Raw genomic sequence first — 23,411 nt, 5'->3', positions numbered from 1 at the left:
AGACTCAATAATCATCTAGTTTAGTAACATTGTTATATAACAATGTTACATTATTTGTTTATTAACAATAGCATTCCAATAATATTCACCATAAAGAATATAATCAGGTATATATATTATTAACCATTTAAATCGATCACTAGTAGTCCTTGTATTATATTTTGTGTACATGTATTATACATTATATAAATTAATACGTAATTATGTAGATGAAGCGTATTGGATGTCAGTAGGCAAAACCGAGCTGGACGAAGCTTTGAACGTGGCGGTCAACAAAAAAGTCGCGAAAAACGTGATTCTGTTTATAGGCGACGGGATGGGACCAAACACGGTAACAGCCACCAGAATTTACAAGCACGGCGAGAGCGGACGATTGACTTTCGAAAAGTTTCCGCACGTAGGCATGCTTAAAGTGAGTACACACAATTGCAATGCAACGCTTGTATTACCTATTGCACTAATATTATTGTCATAGTATATATAACTACCTGATATTTAATTTAAAACATGAATTCATAACAGTATTACACCGTGTGTTGTTAAGTAAACTGTACAAAAACATTATCAAGATAAATGTGTATTATACCAATAATGATCATATGTAAATTTAAATACAGTAGCTAAGTTAATTTATTTGTTGCGCGTAAAAATAACTAAATAAATTAGTCATGATTAAATATAGGGTCATGTTGTTCATACATTATGTAGAATTCCTTAGTTCTGTGTAAATTGTTATTAATGATGCTTTTTGTGCAGAATATTATTGCAAATTAATTTTACAAGTGAAAGTATATAAATGTAAATACACATAATTTTATTAATATACGTCTTATTTAAATTGAAAATTGACATCGGCATGCGTTGTCTCCGTCTTACAAGTGCGTAACATAGCAATTTTTACGCTCGACAGAACACGTGTAGCTCTGTTAATTTAACATTTATAGTGAATTTAAAGTTAAGATTATTATCTAGACAATCTCATCAAGGTTTTTATCATATTTTAATTTTGAAGCGAGTTATGAGTTATTTAAGATGTAAAAACTATTTAAAATTTTAAAATACTCTTAACTCGCTTCAAAATTAAAATATGATAAAAAGCTTGATGAGATTGTCTAGATAATAATCTTAACTTTACATTTTATTAGAGGTCAATTCACTATAAATGTTAAGCTAACGGAGCTACACGTGTTCTTCTGAGCGTAGAAATTTCTATGTTACGCACTTGTAAGACGGAGACAACACATGCGAGTATCACGTCCTCTTAATACCATGATTTTTTAATATAATAGACAATACCTATTTATATTTATAAACTATAGTTGACTTTATTGATTATATAATATGTACGTATGTCTATCATTTTTAAAGCATATTAAATAGAAATCGGGCTTAAAAACATTTATTAGTTATTGTGCAGAGCGATGAATAAATTGATTCTAAAATGATGTTATTTTACTTTATTTTATTTATTTATTTATTGTGACTATGATGTATACGAAAATGGAAATGGATAAAAATGTTCAGGGAAAAAAAATTCATATTACTAATGAAATATCAAATTTGGAACATTTTAAGTGAAACTTACCTATATATAATCACTCTGTATAATAAAATCTACTATGTCCACAAATTATATCTAATATACGTTATTTTAGTGTGAAAAACCCTAAATAAAATTATGATAAATTTTACAATAATATACCAGCTCTATATTTCAATCGTACAGTATAGAATACGGCTAGACATAAAAACCCGATAATTTTTGTTTTTTAGCTATAGCATCGGCAGTAGGTCGGACATATATATTTATACTCAGATTATTGATGGCAACCATGACATAATAAAAAAAAATATTATCTTATTACTCTTAATTTTATTACATTTTGACATTGTGTACTCGTATAACGCCTTACTGGGAAATCTGGTGACTAGTATAATAGTAGGTATATAATATAATGTAATACAGGGGTGGATTTAGGGGGGGGGGGGTGCTTAGGGTGCTGAAGCACCCACCGTGCCGTGTATTATTAATTATTAATTATTGAAAATTAGAAAGGTATAATTTTTTGTACGGCCTCCCGTGGGCCGTGTCGATGGCGTAGCATTTTGAGATACACTTGTTGGTAGGGCTTGCCGTGATTTCGCCGGCAGCATATTCGTGCACAGTTATCAGTGGTTTAAAATATCAATTTTTATACCTTTTTTGGACCACGTTATTGAAGAATTAAAATTTAGATTCAGTGATAAATTTTTTAAAATTATTTCACTTGAAGGACTTATTCCAATCTACAAAGATGCATACAGCTCTGAGGCTATAGTAAAAGCTGGAATGTTCTATGCCCAAGATCTACATTCAAGTTCAGATTTAATATTATAAGTAGAAATAAATCTTTGGAATGCCAAATGGAATAAAATAGAAAAACAAATGTTCCTCATACTCCTGTTACATCACTCCCATATTGTGAAGAATTTTTTCCAAATATCAAAATCCTCTTACAATTATTGGCTACGCTGCCAGTATCGACAGAAACTGCTGAGAGGGCATTCTCGAACTTAAGGAGACTTAAAAATTACATGCGCCTCCCCATGACTGAGTCTAGGTTGAATGGCTTAGCTCTTTTAAATGTTAATACAGACAAACATATAGATATCGACTTAGTTAGCCCCTACGTTATTCAACGTTTATATCCATGACCTACCCATTACGTCCAGTTTTAAATTTCAATATGCAGATGGCATAGCTTTAGCTTACCAGTGCAAGGACATGGGTGCAGGGAGCGAGATGTTGACCTAGGACTTAAAAATAATGAGCGATTATTTTTATAAGTGGAGATTAAATCCCAACCCGTCCAAGACAGAAGTATGTGCTTTCCATCTCTATAACAGACAAGTGGATCGTGAGCTTCAGGTACAATTTAACACGATAATAAAACACAACCTCTCTCCTAAGTACCTAGGAGTGACCTTGGATCGCTCTCTAACTTTTAAGAAGCATTTAGAAAATGTACAGAAGAAGGTGAGATCAAGGATAAATCTTTTACATAAATTAGCTGGGACAGGATGGGGGGTCAGATGTACATACACTGAGAATTGCATCCCTAGTACTAGTGTATTCTACGGCTGAATACTGTTCAGGTGCTTGGCTTAATAGCAAACACGTCAAAAAGATCGATGTGCAATTAAATAGTGTCATGCGAGTTATTAGTGGAGCGTTAAAGTCAACTCCTTTAGAATGGCTCCCAGTCCTGTCAAATATCTCTCCCCCCGATATTAGAAGAAAGCAAGCTCTAGTTAGATTAATTGTAAAACAGGATCCGCTAAACAATTCTATGTTATCACAAATGCTGTGCAAAACCCACAAATACGTTTGAAATCTAGAAAACCTCCTTGGATCACTGCTCAACACCTTATTCTGACCAACTTTAATTCATCCACGGAATGGCGTACTGCATGGAATAATCTTACACTCGAGAATGCTGACTTAGTCGTTAACCCTACACAATCTCTGGAGGGTTTCAAACTACCCCGTCAAGAGTGGGTATCTTTAAACCGTATCAGAATCGGTCATGGAAGGTGTGGTTATTCTATGCATCAGTGGAAGCTTCGAGATAATCCTGCTTGCGATTGTGGAAATGCGGCTCAGACAATACAACACATTGTGTCAGACTGTCCTAAAGGAAAATTCGAAGGTAAAATAAGTGATTTCTTTAGACTAACAAGTGAAGCTCTTGATTGGATAGCTACCTTGGGCATCAGACTGTAGAGAAAATATTGAACTACACAATAGATATTGTTATATTATTATCATTTTTAGATAGACTATTTTTTATATGGATTATTTTATTTTATTTTATTATTTTAATTCTATTTTTTTTTTTTTTTTTTTTTTATTCCATGTTACAACTTTTTATGTATAGTATGTGTCAAAATATGCCATACGATAAATGAATAAATAGTTGTAAATTAATTTGCTAGAAAATAACAAGGAGGATGCATTTAGATGACTAGTCAATCTAAATTTTAAAATTCATACATTGTATTATATATCTACATATAAAAAAAAAAAGTGATTATTTAATGTTTTGATTCAATTATTGAATTATGTATTTTCATTAATAATTATAAGTCAAACTCTTTATGTAATATCCAAAACAAATGCACATTGTTAGACTAATTTCCTAGCCTTTTAAGCTTCATATTATTAATTTTGTTTCCATAATAACTAATAATAAATACCTTATGACCATTATACGCAAATTAGCACCCACCAAAAGAAAATCCTAGAACCGTCCCTGATGCAGTACGTGTGACAGTCGTAGTAAGGGTACGTAAGAACAGTTATTTTAAATATTTATATAAACAGTTTTAATTATTTAAAAAAATGGAAATCTTAAAATCCAATAGAGGAAACATTAAAATTGCATATGAAGATTAAGCGCAGAATAGTAATTTGTAGCCTTTTTTTATAATATATTATGTAATATTTTTTTTTTTTTACAACTCAATGAAATATTTTTGTTTAAATTATGTAATATTTTTATTTAATATTTTCTTGTATGTATTAGCTATTTTATAATTACATAATTATTATTAGATATTATTTTTAGAAGACGTTTTACGCTAGTTTTATGTTGACAACATACATTTTTATAGCAACTTGAAACAAATAACCATAAATAGTTTAAATTATCACAAAATTTTGATAGGTTCATTTTCCAAACAAGGTTAAATCTTAAAAATATATTTACTTTTGTTGAGCTATTAATAGAAACTTGAAGAAACATTTTCTGTACATTTCGTAAAAATTTTTTTGCTTAATTAAAAATTTAGAAAGTATAATACAAAATGGCTTGTAACTTGTTCATATACTATATAAAAAATATCAAAATACATAGGCACGATAAGCATTTAGTGTTCTAATTTTGGCAAAATTATATAATATTTTAATCAAAAATCACGATTTTTGTTGTTTTCTTGTAATTAAAAATATTATCTTGAGAAGTTAATATAGATCGTATTAGGTTCATTTTTCGTATACGATGATTTTATATCATTGAATTCAAATACATCCATTATACTGTTTGACCCTCCTGAATACACAGCACTTAGCTAATATACACTGTATAGAAGAGTAATAACCACTTACCAACCTATTTTGATTGCCTACATAATATTCATGAATCATTTTTTTCCACAATATTAAAAAAGACCAGCTAAAAACAAATTTGTTTTATGTTAGCACAATGCTATAAATCTGTAATTTTATATGTCACATTATTTTGTATATTTTCTGTTTAAATTTTTTTCGAATTTTTTTATTTTTATAAATTTTCTTTTAAAGAACATTTATTTTAACAGCAATCAGTTCCTTATGTTTTCTGGTTATTTTAAAGCCTTATCGATTGAATATTCAAGTATTTATCAACATAGGTATGATATGTCCGTGTCTTATACTTTAATATCGTTTTTATTCTATAGATGCATAAATGCTTGAATATTTTGAGTTTTATACAGTAGATTATAGCATTTGTTATAGATCCCCGAAAAACTTTGATCAACTACCACTAAATCCAATTGTTTTAATTTAAAATCCTGCTATACATACGCATTAATTATTAATATTTTTTTACAATAAATATAGGTATAAGTGTAAAGTTGAGGCATTCAAACATGGAGTAATGTGTGAGTATAAGAAGCGGTACCAGCAGTAACAAAGGCATAATTCTAATGATATCGAGTTCAACTATAATAAATTCTTATTTCTTTTCAAAAAACGATAAAAAAAAATTAACAATCATTCAAAATATTGGTTGAATTGCATAACAACTTATGAAGGTATATAATATATCAAAATGCAGCTCTAAAAAAAATTGTATGACAATATTCGTCAAAAGTGTATTATATCAGACTTATATAGAAAAATAATATGTTTTACGATATTATATATTGTGTTGGGTTATATAAGTGCAGCATCACTGTTTTCGTTTCAGACGTATTCGGTCAACAAACAAGTGCCGGATGCAGCAAGTTCAGCAACTGCAATGTTCACAGGTGTAAAGGTCAATCAGAGAACTATTGGCCTGGACGCGAATTACCACATTAACGATACAACTCATTGTGGCAATTCCAATTCTCAGAGGATAGGACTTACGTCGTTGGCCACGTGGGCGCAAGATGCTGGGAAAAGCACCGGTATGATGAAATTTAAAATAATGTTATACTATGTTTTAAACTAAATTGATTCAGGTGAATATGTTAATACAATGATTTATCATATGATAAAAAATTTTTGATTATAAGAATAACCGATTTATAAAACTATGATGCTCGGTAAGGCACTTAAAACATACGCGTGAATATAACAAAGAATGCACATGTTTATATGCATATATAAGTATTATCAAAGATGTAGGCATTAACTAATTAAGCAGTAAAAAATTATTTAACTTTAATACAACTAGTTTAATTTGCTGTTAAAATCACTTAACTTTTTTCAGTTTATTTAAATACAATTTATCAGGTTAATAATAAAAATGGTTTCAATATTTTTGATTTTAATAGTAGTTTTATACATTAATTAGCATTAAAATAATTGAGGTTACAATCTTATGGTTTCTGACAAACATAATATTAAATATAAAATACTCTTTATGTCATCTTTATACTAATTTAAAAAATAGATAAACATTTTTTAATTGAATATTTTTTCTAAGTTAAGTTTAAACTTGACGAGTTAAATGTATTATTATTTGCGCCGTGGAAACAATACGAAAGCAATTCCAGCGGCTTCGTCGGTTAAAAACTGGAAAAAAAATGTATTATTATTCATTATTGCTATAACTATATTAACTTTGAACTTACCGATGTTGTGTTTACTTAACTGCGTTTGAGTTAATTATCTTCATTAATTTCCCCACCTATTCACATACTACAACACATGTGGTCGTAAAGTGAATGTAAATATTGTGGCTTATTCAGTAGTTGATGACTTGATGTCCATAATGACTGTAATTGGTTACGTAAATTGTGTATAGTCACCTTGTTCCGCGTACGTGAACGCTTTTTGTAAACATTTTATGTATACTTATACAATTCGTACGTTTTCCAACTTTTTTTTAATATTTTATATTGTAGGTGTATATTATTGACAACCATATTCGAATTTTTCACCACGAAAAAAAAAATCTACTCGATTATGGATTGTTAAAGACACGCGTGAAATAAAAATAAAATTTACAAAACAAATGATAACCTCGAAATATTGGAACTATTCCAAATCGTGTTTTTGAGGGATCAATATTGTTAGTTATTATTACTCAATTAAAAATAGAGAAAGATACACCTTATAAAACAGATTAATGTGTTAATCATTATATTTTTAAAAACAATGCAATATAAGCATAGTCATATATTATAGACGTATAAATATTGACTGTAGATAAATCAAACTTTCAAGGTTAATAGAATTCATGTTTTCCCAGACGATTTAAAACAGTAGACATTATATATTACATTTAATGTTTTTTCTTAAAAATTTAAAAATAGTGTTACATGCAGTTTAATTGATTGGTAAAATGATCACTCAATCGTGTGGTACATTAATTTTTTTATATTCCAAATTTTAAGTTTGCAAAAATAGAATCAGAAAATCATACTTTTTTGTAGGTACTAGATATACCTATATTATTGAAGAAAATGTTATTTAATGTATAAAATAATATAAAACCTCTTTCCTAATCTATAAATATGGATATTTTAAACGCATTTTATAAATTTTTTACATAATATAATTTATGGATCAATAAAATTCATCTTGAGTCAATGTATCGGTGTCAAGTGTAAATTACCATACACATGGTGTAATAAATAATATTTTATATTTTATACATATAATACATATAAAGTGATGCATTGGTCATTATTATCATCTAGTAATAAAAAAAAATAATATGTGTCAAATCAACCTCTAGAACATTATTTTCACTTCTTCTTACGATAATTTAACATTGTAGTCCATTATTGTACCTATATCTTTTAAAACGCTAAAATAATATTGTGTACCTCATACATTTTTTTCATTCTTTGATCTACTGTTTTTGTCCATTCAAAAATACGTAACATCGAAATATCTGTCAAGGATTCAGCAGATGTGTTTGTTTCTAATTCTGGTAAATTGTTGATTTAAGAATATGTATTTGATCATCACTATTTACTTAAGTACCTACCTACTCTTTTTTGCATCATATTTAAGATATTATTTAAGTGTACTTATGAGTGAATGTTTAACTGTTTAATGAAAAAATGTGCAGAGAAGAATATTTTCCCTGACCCTATGTACGTACATGTTGAATTCGAAAAAGCAGTTATAAATGCAATAAAAATGGTTTTAGATGAACACGTAGAATTGAATGGTTGTTTTTATCACCTTAAAAAAGCAATGTACCTTCAAAAAATGAGATTAACAAAGGACTATAAATCAGACGAATAATTTTCTGTATTTTGCTGACAGTTGGAAACATTAGCATTTTACCATTATGTTAAGCAGTTGAAGGAATGGTATACTTTAAAAGTATAATGCCAGAAAATGGTTCAGCTCTATTATAAAATTTCGATAACACTTATAGGTGACTGATACATATAAAAGAATTAGACACAAGATAATTATATACGATTGCGGAATTGTCAACCCTTATTTCCACCTTACATATAAAATTCCATAGTATTATACATTGAACGACGGTTATCGGACTAATAAAAGCTGAGTGGTGGAGTCATACATTTTCAAAGTTAGTGAGACATTGCTATCCCTCTATATGAGTATTAATAACGAAAATCCGATTGTAGGTACGAATGACGAATCAAAATTAACCCAAAATGCATTGGTGACACTATCGAAAAAAAATGTATGCAGAGTTACAAAATAAATGAAAAAGTAATATATGTATTGAATATTCTAGTAGGGAAAGAGATATCCCATTTTTAAATGGCTATAGCATAATATACTAGTCGACATTTGATATTTTGTTCAATAATTAAACTTAATGATTGATAATTATCGTGATTTTTATATGAAAATAAATTATTAACGTTTTTTACCTTGTCGGTTTCTTACTCTTGGAATATTTTACTGCAGTGTCGTTTTTTAATTGACTTTTTTCCGTGTCACTTTTTTTGTGCGTATCATTTAACCGCATTTATACTACACATTTATAAATTATCTTCCATTTATAAATGTATTATAATATTAATAACCCGTACAGCTATACAGTAGATAATACTATGAATTTATATTATACCCCCCAACACTACCTTTATCAAATCGAGTAAAATATGTAATTATTTCTGGCCGTTCCATTCATACCTCATGGGTGAGCTGATATAATTATGATATATATACAAGCTACGTAGTTATAGCACGAATATCCATATATGCGTATACATAATATATAAGTATACCTACACTATACATCTTGTGTTTGGTATAATAGTTACCTACATGTTTATGTAAACCGCAGTTGAAGTCATGACTTAGTATAATAATTGTATACTTAATAAAAATTTCAATTATATCTAGTAATATTTAATATTTTACTATTGTGTACCTATTTGTGTATTATATTCAGATTATATTAATATTATTATTTCCATCAATTTAAATTATTTGTTGACAAATATTTCAGTGAAGCGACTAAAGAACTGTTTGGAAGTTATAATAATATAATTAAATTAAAAAATTTATTTTATAGTAGTTTATGAGTTATATGTATTTAAAGTTTAGACAAGCGGAGTAGTGGACAAACATTTTGCGGGGTAACCCCGTCCACCGTAACCACTCCACTCTGTCAATCTAAACTTTAAATACTTATAACTCAAAAACTACTCGTCCTAGATTCGATTTTTATGAATCAAAATACTTAGAAAAATATTCTGCTTTGGAATATGAAATTAAAACTCTATGTTGTCATTCAAAAAAGTAAAAAACTTAAAAAATGATAAGGATAAAAATATTTAGAAATATAATTTTTTAATAAAAACGTTGGTTTTTTAACAACTTGAAATCATGTAAAACAATATTTTGAAAATAGTAAATACTTTTCGAGATAACTAGTGTACCCACTTAAAAGAATCACCCTGTATAGTGTACAAATTGTAAATTTTCAATAAACGCTAAACAAAAACCAGAAATGGCAATATTTTTATTTCAGTTGCACCATTATATGCCAAATTAGTTGATAACAAAAAAATTGACATATTTTTATGACTTAATCGGTTTGATTTTTTTCATCACTCATCATCATCATAATATGACGTTCACAGGGTTTGTGACAAACTCCAGAGTAACTGACGCAACGCCCGCCGCTCTGTACGCCCGAACTTCGAACCGGAAGTGGGAATGTAACACCGCCATGCCACCAAGCGCGAAACACTGCAAGGACATTGCCAGGCAGCTAATAGAAGACCGACCAGGACGACATTTTAAGGCACGTTATTAATTATATTATCCTATTATATAATGTAGCGAACGCCAAACTTTTGGACCTCGCAGACTACTAAATCCATAATTTAAAATGTTATGAACTTGGTTCCTATAAAGTATAATATATAGCGTTTATATATTACAAATTATTAACAAAAATCGAAACTCAAAGCAATGAATAGTGTAACTTTCTGGGAAACTTTTACTGATGTGAACCATCTAATGCAGCGATACTCAACCTGCGGCCCTCCAACGATTTATATGTGGCCCGAACAGAACTCATTGAATTGATAAAAAAATATAAGTTTCAAAACTAATATTATTATAAATATAAAATTTGAAGAGAAACTGGAGATCTATTACAAGGAAATACAGAATAAAGGGCTACATAATTTCTCAACCCTTATAAAAGTTAAACAAGATGACATTTTCAAATGTTATACAATATACACAATATATACATTTAGTTTTAGTTTTTTTTTTAAATTTCCGTTCCATTCATTTCAACTTGCGGCCCGCGTAATATTTTAAAATATTTTATGTGGCCCAAATAAAAAAAAGGTTGAGTATGGCTGATCTAATGCGATGAGTGAAACCAGCTGTTGGCGTGGAAAATTAAAAAAATGTAACAATTAAACAATTGTTATAATAAAAACATGCGTGAAATATCTAATAAAATACCCTTTAAAATAAAGAATAATATTTCTTGTTATAGGCAGAAAAACTTGTTGAACATCTTTTAGATGAACAAATTTAATAAAATAGGCAAGCGAGTATACGCGTGGGTAATGTGGTGGATGGGGTGTCATTCATTTGGGCGAATAATCCAAAATTTACCTGGGTAAAGCATATATAATTTGGGCGAGAAATAGGCGTATTTATAAATTATTGAATAATATGGAAGTAACATACCTACGTCTACAATAATTTTTATAATATTTACTACAGCTAAATATTATTATTATATCGTTTCGGCTGATTGGTATTTATACGCCAATTTACAAATATAGATAATTTGTTAGATTGTACTAAGACGTGTGGGTTTTCATTTTTTGCACATGTCTATAAATCTATAATCACATACTGAAGTGTGACATTTATTAATTAAAATTTAATTAATATAATAAATATTATATATATATGATAATATAATAGATTTTTAACCATGCCAGTTAGAGTTAACTGAGGGCCAGTTGTACCGTCTACGGTTAAACTTCGATTACGCTTAATCAGCTGATAACAAATATTTAACCATGCAAATTCGGCCGATTAAACTCCGGTTAACTTTAATCAGAGACGTTACAACTGGCCCTAAGAGTCCTAAAAATGGGAAGGAAAACCTATTAGTCTATATAAATATATATTTATAGCTCGCCCAAACTATGTATTAGATAAATTAGGGGTCCTTCAAAATTTCGCCCAAATGATATGTATAAATTCGCCCAAACGACATGTTATTTTGGGTCATTCGCCCAAATGAAAGCCTCCCGGTGGATGAATTCCTTTTGACCCTTTTTTGTATATTATATAATAATAATAGAAAATAATAGAAATAATGAATAATAAATACTTAAAACATTGTTTTTATATCAATTATGATTTCCTGTTTTTAATTTTTACCAATTTGTTTAGATAAAAATAATAAAAAGAGAATAATGAACAGGTCCACTATATATCCTTACATCATCAGCCACTAAATTTGACTTGTTAAACCATTCTGTGACCTTTCTTAACAAGGGTCTCCAAATATAATTTTCCTTAAATCTCTCCAATAGCTTAAATGTTAAGTCATAAATGTACATCGTAATGTAATATTTTTAATTTTTATTAAATTTATATTTATCTATTTTTATTTAAATTATTATAAGTATTATTCTCCCCACATCGCTGTTTGTGTTTGGCATGCGTATTTTCGTTTATTTTTTAACTTTCAACTGTAATTAATATATTATTATAAATTATTATTATTGTTGTTATGTAATTTTTACTGCCTACGTGCGATATCCCGTCTGCAAACGACTCATAGAACGTTGGAATTCGGTTATTTTTATGTCGGATCATGGCAGACAGTTGTTACACTGATACGCCGCCCTAATTGCTAAACAATATCATGTTTTAAGGTACCTATTCTTATTAGTATATTATTATCTTATGTAGCGTCTAGAAACAATCGTTGATAATACGAGCGTGAATACGTTTTTATTCCGAAAAAAATCATTCGCTGATACGCGGCGTTTTGTGTATGTTATATAGGTACACTTATAAAATATATGATACAATTTAAATAATAAATAATATTATTGTTGTGCTGCTTCATACGTGACATTGTTTAAAATGGTTTGGTTTATATAACAATAATAGTAATTTATTGTTCTATGTTGTATCATATTATTATATAAGGTGAAACAGAACTATTTAACAACTTTCTATATATTACGAATATTACTAAATTTGTCAAATAGTACTGTTACACCCTGTGTATAGTAAGTACGTACCTCGTGTGTCCATATAATAGGTTACATACCTATAATATTACAGACATGTTGTAGTCAGTGCATCGCAACTATAGCCTAAAAACACCCTAGACACACGTGTTGAACAATTTGCAGAGGTCTATTAACACTGCAGCGCACAGTGTCACGCAGAGAAATTTCGAGAACAGAATGAGCAGATGAAATAAAAAAAAAGCCCTTACCGATCTAATTGTTTTCCATGTACAATTTTAATATGTAAAAAAAAATTCTGCGCTCCAAAATTATTATCCACTAGGTAGCTATTATTCCACACAATATGTATTATAAACATTTTAAATGGAATCTTACTAGCTATTGTAGGGATAGTCTAATTATAAAATTTTTATTACCTAGAGTCTAGGTCCTAGACTCTAGTAGGTGACCAGTTATTTCCTGATTCCGGCTGGTCTTCTAACTGGTATATATCTAAATATTCTAAATCATTAATACAATTATATATTTTACATAGTACATATCGCCATACCTACAATTAAGACGCTTTTTTCAGGATTAACTCGAAAACGGCTGGACCGTTTCAGCTAATTTTCATTATGTTTGTTCATAATTTCCAGGATAGGGTTTATGATTTAAAAGAAAATTTAAATAAAATAAATCGCGGAAAAGTAGAGAACCTGGATGGCAAAAATACAATAAAACAGTATCTATCCAGCAAAAAAAAAAAATAATCATATATTATTTTTTTTTGGTCAAAACCTTACAACTTATTAAAAATGTTATTCAGGACGATGATTTTTTTATCATTGTCCCAGAAACCTACACATGCTCGTAACAGTCATAACAAACACTATCGCACTCAACGTGTTAATAACACATTCTTACGTACGGATCTCATATAACGTCAGGAAGGTCTTACTCTATTTGTCTACCTGTAAATAGATTGGACGTTTTACTCTTTTACTTTTAGGTAATAATAGTAGGTATACCTTTTTTTTCCAGTTTTGAACCGACGACACCGCGGGAACTGCTTTCGCATTGCTTCCGCGGCGCAGCCATCGTTTATTTGACATTATACATATAATAGTATGCCTACCTAGAATGATATTATACTGTTGAATTAAAAATTTAAGGCTTTCAATACAGTGACCCACTCCATATATAAGTATTGTACAGTCAAGTGGTACCCATTCACTCACAACTGTTTTTAAAATTCTGAAAGTAACAAAGAATTGATTGATTTTGCAATTATGAGTTATTTTAGTTAAATTTTTTTTTATGCACATAAATAAAGTATATTATAGTAGAAAGTAGTATATAGGTACCTTACAGTCCCCAAAATTGTGTGTAGTATCTACGGCACACTTTTTGTAGTACGAAAAGTGCAGTGTGTAATATGAAAAAATGTATACCAACGATTGTTATTTCATTTGTACACATACCTATGTAATCATAATATAAACATTTGTACACTCCCCAAAATCATCCAAAAAACCGAAAATTCGTGGTGGTGCTAATGTAACGGGCCTTAATTTACATGCTTAATATAAGTAATTTAAATTTATTTTTATTTATTTACTGATGTTATGTATTATTATTTTCATGCATTTTGTATACCTACTAAAAATGAGTTTTATAAAAAAAATTTTTTTCAACAAAATTTCTATTTCACAAATTTACTGATTTGGGACTATATGTGTGTAGTACGAAAATTCGGATATTTTAAGGACAAGTTAGATAGTAGATACCAACCTAACCTACCTATTACAGTAGTACCTATCTATTAGTACTTTAGTAGACATATTGTTTGTAATGTTTGTATTATAGAGGTACATAGATACGATTTTTTTTTTATAAGCATAATTTATAGTTCAAATGTTGGCGACATTCAACATAATAACGAAAATATCCAAATTATTATTTCTTATAAGTCTCATAAAATAATTTAAGTATTTATTTGTATCCAATAAATATAATTAGGTACTTATACGAAACTAAAAATTAAAAAAAAATTATATAAACTTAGTTTTTCATAGATATTTTTAGTTCAAATTTGAAAAAAAATTTGATATTTAGGAATAACAATTTTAGTTATTTTCTTGTAATTTAAAAATATATTATTATATTTTACACACAAGTATATTTGACGTTTATAGACGCAATTTTTTCAACTAGAATTATAAATTCGACGTTTTACAATACTACAGTCTACAGTTTAGTTTTTTACTTACCTATAATAAAATAATTTACTGTAATAGCAATAAATAATATTATCATAACATATAATTAGGACCTAATACCAAATATAGATTGGCAGACCATTTTCACTCAGAATCGTTTTTCGCACACAATGATTTTATACCATATAAATCTAATTTAACATATCCACATTCCACACAACACTCAATGCAAGCACTATATTTTTAATGTCTGCGCTTTTATTATTGTGACGTAATCTCCGAATTTCCAACTTAACAAATCTTCATTTATCTTCTTTGATAATATTATACCTATATAGGTCGCTCGCAAAGAAACTCTTTACGCTGATGTAGAAATAGGTAGGTAGGTATAGCATAATATGCTACATATTATGTACCTAGTGTTTAAAAATGTCATGAAATTTAAAATTATGAAAAATTTCATAAAATGTCTTAGTATTATAAATTTATAACATATATGAATTTTTAGATGAGCTTTATTTTTATACCTATATAATGGTCATAACTTACCTTCACAATTTTATAATATTATAGGGAAAACAATCACTTATAAATACTCATTAGCAATGGTTTTTTTTGGTTAGGTTATTGATAAATAATCGTCATTAGGTAATATATTTTGAATCAAAAAAATTTCAATGTTACACGTTTTTGTGAAATATTTCATCACATAAAGAAATGTTTCGAATGAAATATTTCACAAAACATGTTTCAAATCTTTCATACTTCTAACACTGAGCATAATATAATTATAATATTATAATATAGTTACCTCTGACACTTACCTGTCAAAGGTAATTTACTACATATGCTGACTACGGTCGGTTTATTTTAAAACGTTACAATTATAGAAATATTTAAAGCGAAAATAAATGTATATGTTTTTGAATCTGGTCGACTTCACATTGTAGCCGGGATATTGCGTGTCCACCATAACACTATTTATATAAAATACAGTGTACCGAATATTATTTTTCGTAAACAGGTTATAATGGGCGGCGGCAGGAAATCGTTCGAATCTAATTCACCGTCGAACCAAAAGGAAACCGTCGAAAAATCCTTATGTGTGCGATCGGATCGCAGAGATCTGATCCGTGAGTGGATAGACAACAAACAGTCCAACAACTTGTCGCATCAGTTCTTGACCAATGTAAACGATATAAAATTGTTGGACACGGAACAGACAGAGTACATTTTAGGTGAGTAGGTAACCTACTAACATAATGAATGCTTTATTATGTGTTCTGTGGACCAGCACAGAGTCTCATAAGTTGTATCAAACCAAATGAACCTCATAATGCATACACAGCTATAGCCTATGTACATATGAGAATAATCGTGCAAGAGTTAATGATAGAGTTAGAATAATAAATAAAGATTTTATTACTCAACCAATATATTATTAAGCTGTATTATTACCTGTCGATACCGGGTTAAAGTAAAAAAAAAAATGAGATTGTTGCGAATAATTATATACATATAACACTATAAGATATTAGATACATATTATACATAGAAAAATTTATAAATATAGGTATCTATACGTATATAATAAAATTTAATATTATTGTTTTATTTCAATTTTGATTGTATAAAATGTTTATTTTATTTTAAATTTTTTTGGTGGTCATCTATTATAATCTATGAAACCACTTGTTGATAATCTCTAATAACTTTATGATCTATATTATGCTACAGTGATTAACAAATATTTTCCAGTGACATAGTTAACTTAGTAACACTAGAATTACATTTTTATTGCTATAACATGAACTAATTCAACACTTAATTGACTATTATTGATTTTAAAGTAACTGGATACTATAGCATATTTTCAGTGATTTAGTTTTTAATTGATAAACAAGAACATTAAAACTTTCATTATTTTTGTTTTTTTTTTTTTTTTTAAACAGATCCAAGGAATAAGTTAATAAGCATTTATATTTTATTTTTTAGGATTATTTTCAAACGGAGCAATGCCAATGGAATATACTAGAAATAAAAAGATGTTAGATACACCATCACTAGAACTGATGACTGAAACAGCCTTAAAAGTATTATCAAAAAATGAAAATGGATTTTTTTTGATGGTATGTATTGTTCCTAAAGTAAATATAAATGTGATATCAACAGTTTTAATAACTAGCCAAACAATCTAATACATAAGTGTCTATTCTTCAACTTGATTCACTCTAAAGAAAATAATACAATAATATTGGAAATCATCTTAATGAAATAAACAATTATTATACTTTAGTGAAATTATTGAAATAACTTCTGCATTCTTGTGTCTTGATGGTACATATTAAGTTTAGGTCTTAAACTTATTATTATTAGCTTAGCCTTTGTCTGAAACCAAATCAACATTATTACTGAATATTTTTGTATTTCTTTATAGTTATTACCAATTCTTTTTTGTTAATATATATTTTATGTTTTATACAATTATAAGATTGCGTGTATAACAAATAAATTTAAAAACATTTATTATCTTTATATTTTAATAATTTATTTGGGTGAAAGAGGGCATGTAAGTTTAGTAATCATTAAGAAAAAATAATTAGGTAATGATTCTGGTTGAGGGAGGCTTTGACAGTTTTACATTAAATTTAGGGGGCCCTTTAACAAAAAAAGTTGAGGAGCACTGGTTTAAGACATATTAGAATTTATCTTATTGGACTTCAATAACAATTCATTTATTAAGTAAGTTATAAATATTAATAGTAATTTAACAGTATTATAATTATATTATTTAAGTTAAATTTTAACTATTATAAACATTTTTTATCCACTGTTTATTAAATTACTAATTTATAAGTTCAATACTAGATATTGTTTTAATAAATTTCAATACACTTCATAATATTGTATCATAGGTGGAAGGTGGATTAATTGATGCAGCACATCACCAAAGCACAGCCAGGTTAGCCTTAGATGAAACGGTCGAATTTGATAAGACAATCAATACTTCTATCAAAATGTTAAGACAATTTAACATGTTAGATGACACATTGGTGATTGTAACCAGTGACCACGCAAATTTATTATCAATTAATGGATATCCAAAGCGAGGCAATAATATTCTTGATGTGGCAGGAACGTCCGAAACAGATTATGTTAAGTATACTACATTAACATATTCCGTAGGATATGCTAAACATCCAGTGTACACACGTTCTGGCAGTTTAGTCATTAGACAGGATCCAACAATTTCTAGTACATCTAGTCACGATTATACCCAACAAGTGGGTATTCCAGAAGAGACAGGACTACATGGCGGAAGTGATGTAGCAGTATATGCCAAAGGTAAATGCTCAATAGAAAATAATTAATCAATGTCTTATTCAAATATTTGTTATAGGTCCAATGGGACATTTGTTTCACTCTATTCACGAACAAAATTATATTGCTCATGCAATAGCATACGCAGCAAAAATTGGTGCTTACCGAAGTGAACAATTACAATTAGTGAACCAATCTAATATACATTTTTCAAACACTTACCTTATTTGCATATTAATTATGTCATTGTTGTATTTTGATTAAGTTACAATATTATTAAGTTTGATAATAATTTTATTGTCTTCTAAAATTCATTGTTTTATTTATTATTTTTATATCGAGGTAAGTATACAATTGTTTTTATTTTTTGAATTTAGGATTTTTACATAAACAAAAATATAATTTCTATGAAAAAAAAAGAGTATTTCTATTCAAAATTTCACAGTTGACAAAATTGGGGAACATAAAAGATGAAGTTTTAATCTAAAACACAAATGTGTAGTTACTTATCGCAACTATTAGTAGTAGCTTGAAACCATGGTTTAATCTTTAGATTGCATGTACTTGATCAAGTCCACAACACGGTTGGAGTAACCATATTCATTATCGTACCTTAAAAATAAATTAATAATATATTAATATAAGGTCAGTTTTTGTTGCAATTGAAAATCTTTACCATGAGATAAGTTTAACAAATTGGTCGTTCAATGAAATTCCCGCCTTGGCATCAAAGATTGATGAGTGGGTATCACCAATAAAGTCAGAAGACACAACTTCATCTTCAGTGTAACCCAAAATTCCCTTCAATGGTCCTTCTGCAGCTTCCTTGACTTTATTTTTGATGTCTTGGTAAGAAGCAGGTTTTGCAAGTCTAAAATATAAAATATATATATATTGTTAAATCAATTCTGACTTTTAACATAAAACACATTATGGAATACCTAAATATGATTATTTTAGAAAACTTTAGAATCACAATATAATTCAGCAGTAAGTAATTACTACAATATACAATATAATGTATATTAAGTGAATAACATAAAAACTATTCATCAGTTTCAATAGTTATATTTAAGCATTAACCCAATACAAATATATAATTTGTATACTCTATTCAAAATTAGAATGGTCCAACACTTTCTCCAATAATCCAACATAAGAAACCAGTACTTTAGAACAACAAACTTACAAAAATTGGAATACTAAGCCTCTAGCACAAGTTCTTCACACACTACTATTCTTATTTTTAAAACAGTATAATTATTAATGTCTAATCATTATTGAACTTTGCTGAATAGCTTAAGAACTGAATAATGAGTATTAGGTACTCATTAATCATTTGCAATACAGTAAGAAATGTTTACCGGAATTACTGTTGTAATTCAATCAAATTAAAACAACTAATAATTTTGATAACTCACCGTACAGTCAAGTCAACAACAGAAACATTAGCAACTGGTACTCTGAAAGCCATTCCAGTTAATTTTCCATTAAGTTCTGGGATGACTTTACTTACAGCCTTGGCTGCTCCAGTAGATGCAGGAATGATGTTTTGGGCAGCACCTCTGCCATCTCTCCATAACTTAAAAAAAAAAATTGAAATGATACAAATAATTTTAAAAGCTACATTTTTTAAAGACTTACTTTTCCAGATGGCCCATCAACAGTTTTTTGGGTGGCGGTAGTAGCGTGAACAGTAGTCATAAGACCTTCAACAATTCCAAAGTTGTCATGAATAACCTTGGCTAATGGAGCCAAGCAGTTAGTTGTGCATGAAGCATTAGATACAACTTTGAATGATGGATTGTATGCATCCAAGTTAACACCAACAACAAACATTGGTGCATCAGCACTTGGTGCAGAGATGATAACTTTCTTGGCGCCACCTTCCAAGTGAGCAGAGGCTTTTTCAATGGTGGTAAATACACCAGTGGATTCTACTACATAATCAGCACCAGCCGATCCCCATTGAATAGCCTTAGGGTCCCGTTCAGAGAACACCTTGATCTTGTTTCCTAATGATTTTGAAACATAATGAGTTAGGTATTATAACACATTTATACCAATGCATTTTAAGCTTTAAACAGTAAAATATTTACCATTGACAACAAGAACGTCTCCTTCAACGGAAACTTCGCCTTTGAAACGTCCGTGAGTAGAATCGTACTTGAACAAGTATACCATATATTCAATACCAATGAATGGATCGTTGATGGCTACAACTTTGGCGCCTTTTTCCAATGAAGCTCTCAACACCAATCGGCCAATACGACCAAATCCATTGATACCAATGTTTGACATATTTGGTTTTTTATTTTATAATTACTAAAAATAATAATAGAAGTAGATATTTAATATAAAAATTAAAAATTAATAATAATAAAAATAAATAAAAAATAAAATATTTTCCAAGATCATTAACATTTAAACCATAAAAAACATTATTTTTTTAATTTGGTTTGAAAGTTAAAGGTGTAAATTCTAAGGTCAGAAGTATTGACATAAAATGATAATGTTAGGTGTAGATTACAAATAAATTTTAAATATAGTACTTATATTATCATATATACCATATAACATTTGTATTTAATAAGGACTTTTGACGAATAAATTACTTTTCAGATAGGAAAAAACAAAGAATAGACAAAGATTATGAAATAATTTTTAAGAAATTCCTAAATGTGTATGCGTTACTTGATATATGGCTCTTAGTTCAAGGCGTAAGAACAATTAACAGATTGTAATTTGTTAAGTTAAAAACTTTGAAATTTTTTTTGTAAAGCTTTTATAGCTACTAAAAACTATTACAGCTTAGAAATGCATATTATGTGTATTTAATATTTATTTATAAATTAATTAAGTACATTTTAGTTTTGATGGCCTACATTGACTCACATAGCTTTTTTTTAAATATAATTTAATTTTCCAGTTAAACAGTCAAGTTAAGAAATAAAATCTTAGTTACCTATTATTTTCCATAAGATATTTTACACAGAATTTGAGATGGAAAATAAATGTAATCAAAACTATAGAATATAGTACTTGATAGGTACCTAACTATAAGTTAAAAAATTATAGAGTTTATTTATTTACTAGTGCTTAAAACCATTGATGGTTTGAGGAGTATATGATATAATAATTAATAACACTTACAAAAATTTACTAATAACGTGTAAGTACTAGGTATCCATTATACCTAAAAAAGCTTTAAAATTGTAAACAATTTTAATTAAATAATTATTATGAAATATTAATACTGCTGGTAAAATATTATTGAATTAATTTTTATATAAGTTATTACTATAAGTAAGAACAAGGTCATCACATTTGTCATTGTAACCTATAAAAATGTTCAACTATGAAAATATCTGTAGGCTATGATTTAGTAATGACTTTGATTTAACTTAAAATAGCCAAATAATTTTAAAGTATAAAATTCTGAAATAATTGTTATGGATAATACGATTTGTGTACAATTCTATATATAGATTCTATAGCCAAAATGAAATAGGTGCACAAATTCATAGTCTATTACATTTAAAGAATAATTAACAAGATTTTCCTAATATTTTTGATCTCATATAATAAAATATTAATGCATAAATAATTGAAATTATGTCATACGGTTAGAAAGGGAAAACAATGCATAATTAATCATGATTAAATTGAATTGATCAGATACAAGAAAATAATTTTAAAACAGCTTACATAAAATTAACTTATACCATTGCATCAGCATTTATGTACATCGATATACATGGATTACATAGGTACCTAAATAGTATATTTATAAGTGTATGTAGATAAAGTGACCATCTTAATAAATTAGTAAGTGAATGTAATTAACAATGTTCAAACATTTAAGTATAAAACACGACATGATACCACAATATTATTTTCAATAATAATAATCAGTATTTTTAAGAACAAAATTGGAGTATCATATTAGTTAAATATTGAAGAAGTAGTATATTGGGCGGTAAATGATTGAAACGTACCAATCTGTATCAGAATCTGACTTTGATGAGTCAATATATAATTACACAATATTGATGTCAAATTTTTATTTTTGAAAATCAATAAGTAATTGCAATAGTCAGTATAAAACTTTAAAATTAACTTATCAGAAATAAAGAATTTTTATTTTGATTCCATAAATAGGTGGGATAACATTATAGGTCACCTGGTGAATTCATCATGCCCGAAATAGATACACAATTGTATGGGCAATCAAAATGTTGAAGGGCAGACAACAAAATTGTACACAATGATAACATATTATTACACAACTTGTGGGTTAAACAAGAGACAGAGTTCACATAAACGGGCGTCAAAAGCCAAAGTCGATTCAATGTGAAGGTCGACCAAGGTCAGAGAGTATTGATCGTAGTCGCGAAGAGCAGACGTGCGGAAGTAAATGTAATACAAAAATTCGACGATTTGATGGTAAAAATAATACACATCTAAGCATCGATGGTGGACAATAATGGATAATCGACAATTTTAATAATGGTTGCACGCCGCTATTGCGGCCGACAAATAGCGGCGTGGCCACGATCGAACGACCAAATCCGCCGCCGTCCACAGCATGTCGAGCAGTCACACAAAGACCACGTAACAAAATAATAAGACATGGTTATGCGTTTGAAAACCAACGTCTGATCTAACAATAATACGACGAAACAAAATCGCTCGCGGAGTGAAACGTATACAGAGATCGGTTTCGCGCGACGATGAGGAAGATGACGATCTACAGATGGCCGTCCACCGATCGGAAATAACACAAATAATAATCATTCATAATCTTACCTGCAGTAAAATTTGTGGAGATGACGACGTCGAGTGTGTTGGCTCGATGGGGTGTGTACGGTAAATGACTGAAATAGGACGACCGCGATCGGCACTTAGACTCGGTACTTCGGAAGGCGGCCGGGATGGCGGTCCGCGCTGGGGACGCGTCGTGTT

At 28.7% G+C, this 23,411-nt stretch overlaps 2 protein-coding genes across 2 annotated transcripts in view; one reads left to right on the top strand and one right to left on the bottom strand.

The window, feature by feature from the left end:
- The window catches only part of LOC107170169 (alkaline phosphatase-like), a 23,342-nt gene extending 4,604 nt beyond the window's left edge, over nt 1-18,738 (top strand). Inside the window, exons 2-8 of the mRNA XM_089222091.1 lie at nt 210-412; nt 5,991-6,192; nt 10,318-10,481; nt 16,150-16,363; nt 17,121-17,254; nt 18,041-18,470; nt 18,526-18,738. Coding sequence (XP_089078217.1) covers nt 210-412; nt 5,991-6,192; nt 10,318-10,481; nt 16,150-16,363; nt 17,121-17,254; nt 18,041-18,470; nt 18,526-18,710 — 1,532 coding nt within the window. The 3' untranslated portion in view covers nt 18,711-18,738. The remainder of the gene's footprint in view (nt 1-209; nt 413-5,990; nt 6,193-10,317; nt 10,482-16,149; nt 16,364-17,120; nt 17,255-18,040; nt 18,471-18,525) is intronic.
- Nucleotides 18,720-23,411, bottom strand: LOC107170170 (glyceraldehyde-3-phosphate dehydrogenase 2). Its single transcript, XM_089222092.1, has 6 exons — nt 23,256-23,411; nt 20,546-20,771; nt 20,091-20,461; nt 19,868-20,028; nt 19,123-19,317; nt 18,720-19,058 (listed from the first exon to the last, which is right to left on the bottom strand). The coding sequence occupies exons 2-6, from the start codon at nt 20,745-20,747 to the stop codon at nt 18,989-18,991; spliced, it is 999 nt and encodes a 332-aa protein (XP_089078218.1). The 5' UTR covers nt 20,748-20,771; nt 23,256-23,411; the 3' UTR covers nt 18,720-18,988.

The sequence above is a fragment of the Diuraphis noxia genome, unplaced genomic scaffold, assembly GCF_037042655.1.
Source record: "Diuraphis noxia isolate RWA-SAM2 unplaced genomic scaffold, SU_Dnox_SAM2 contig0003, whole genome shotgun sequence".
Lineage (NCBI taxonomy): Eukaryota > Metazoa > Arthropoda > Insecta > Hemiptera > Aphididae > Diuraphis > Diuraphis noxia.
Note: the sequence above shows the minus strand (reverse complement) of the source record. Positions and strands in the feature narration are given on the sequence as shown.

Excerpts from the sequence above, each read along its gene's own strand:
- LOC107170170 (XM_089222092.1), bottom strand. The coding sequence starts at position 20,747 with ATGTCAAACATTGGTATCAATGGATTTGGTCGTATTGGCCGATTGGTG. Across the intron at positions 20,462-20,545 it reads AGACGTTCTTGTTGTCAATG|GAAACAAGATCAAGGTGTTC; the intron begins GTAAATATTTTA and ends CAAAATCATTAG. Across the intron at positions 20,029-20,090 it reads TTGATGGGCCATCTGGAAAA|TTATGGAGAGATGGCAGAGG; the intron begins GTAAGTCTTTAA and ends TTTTTTTTTAAG.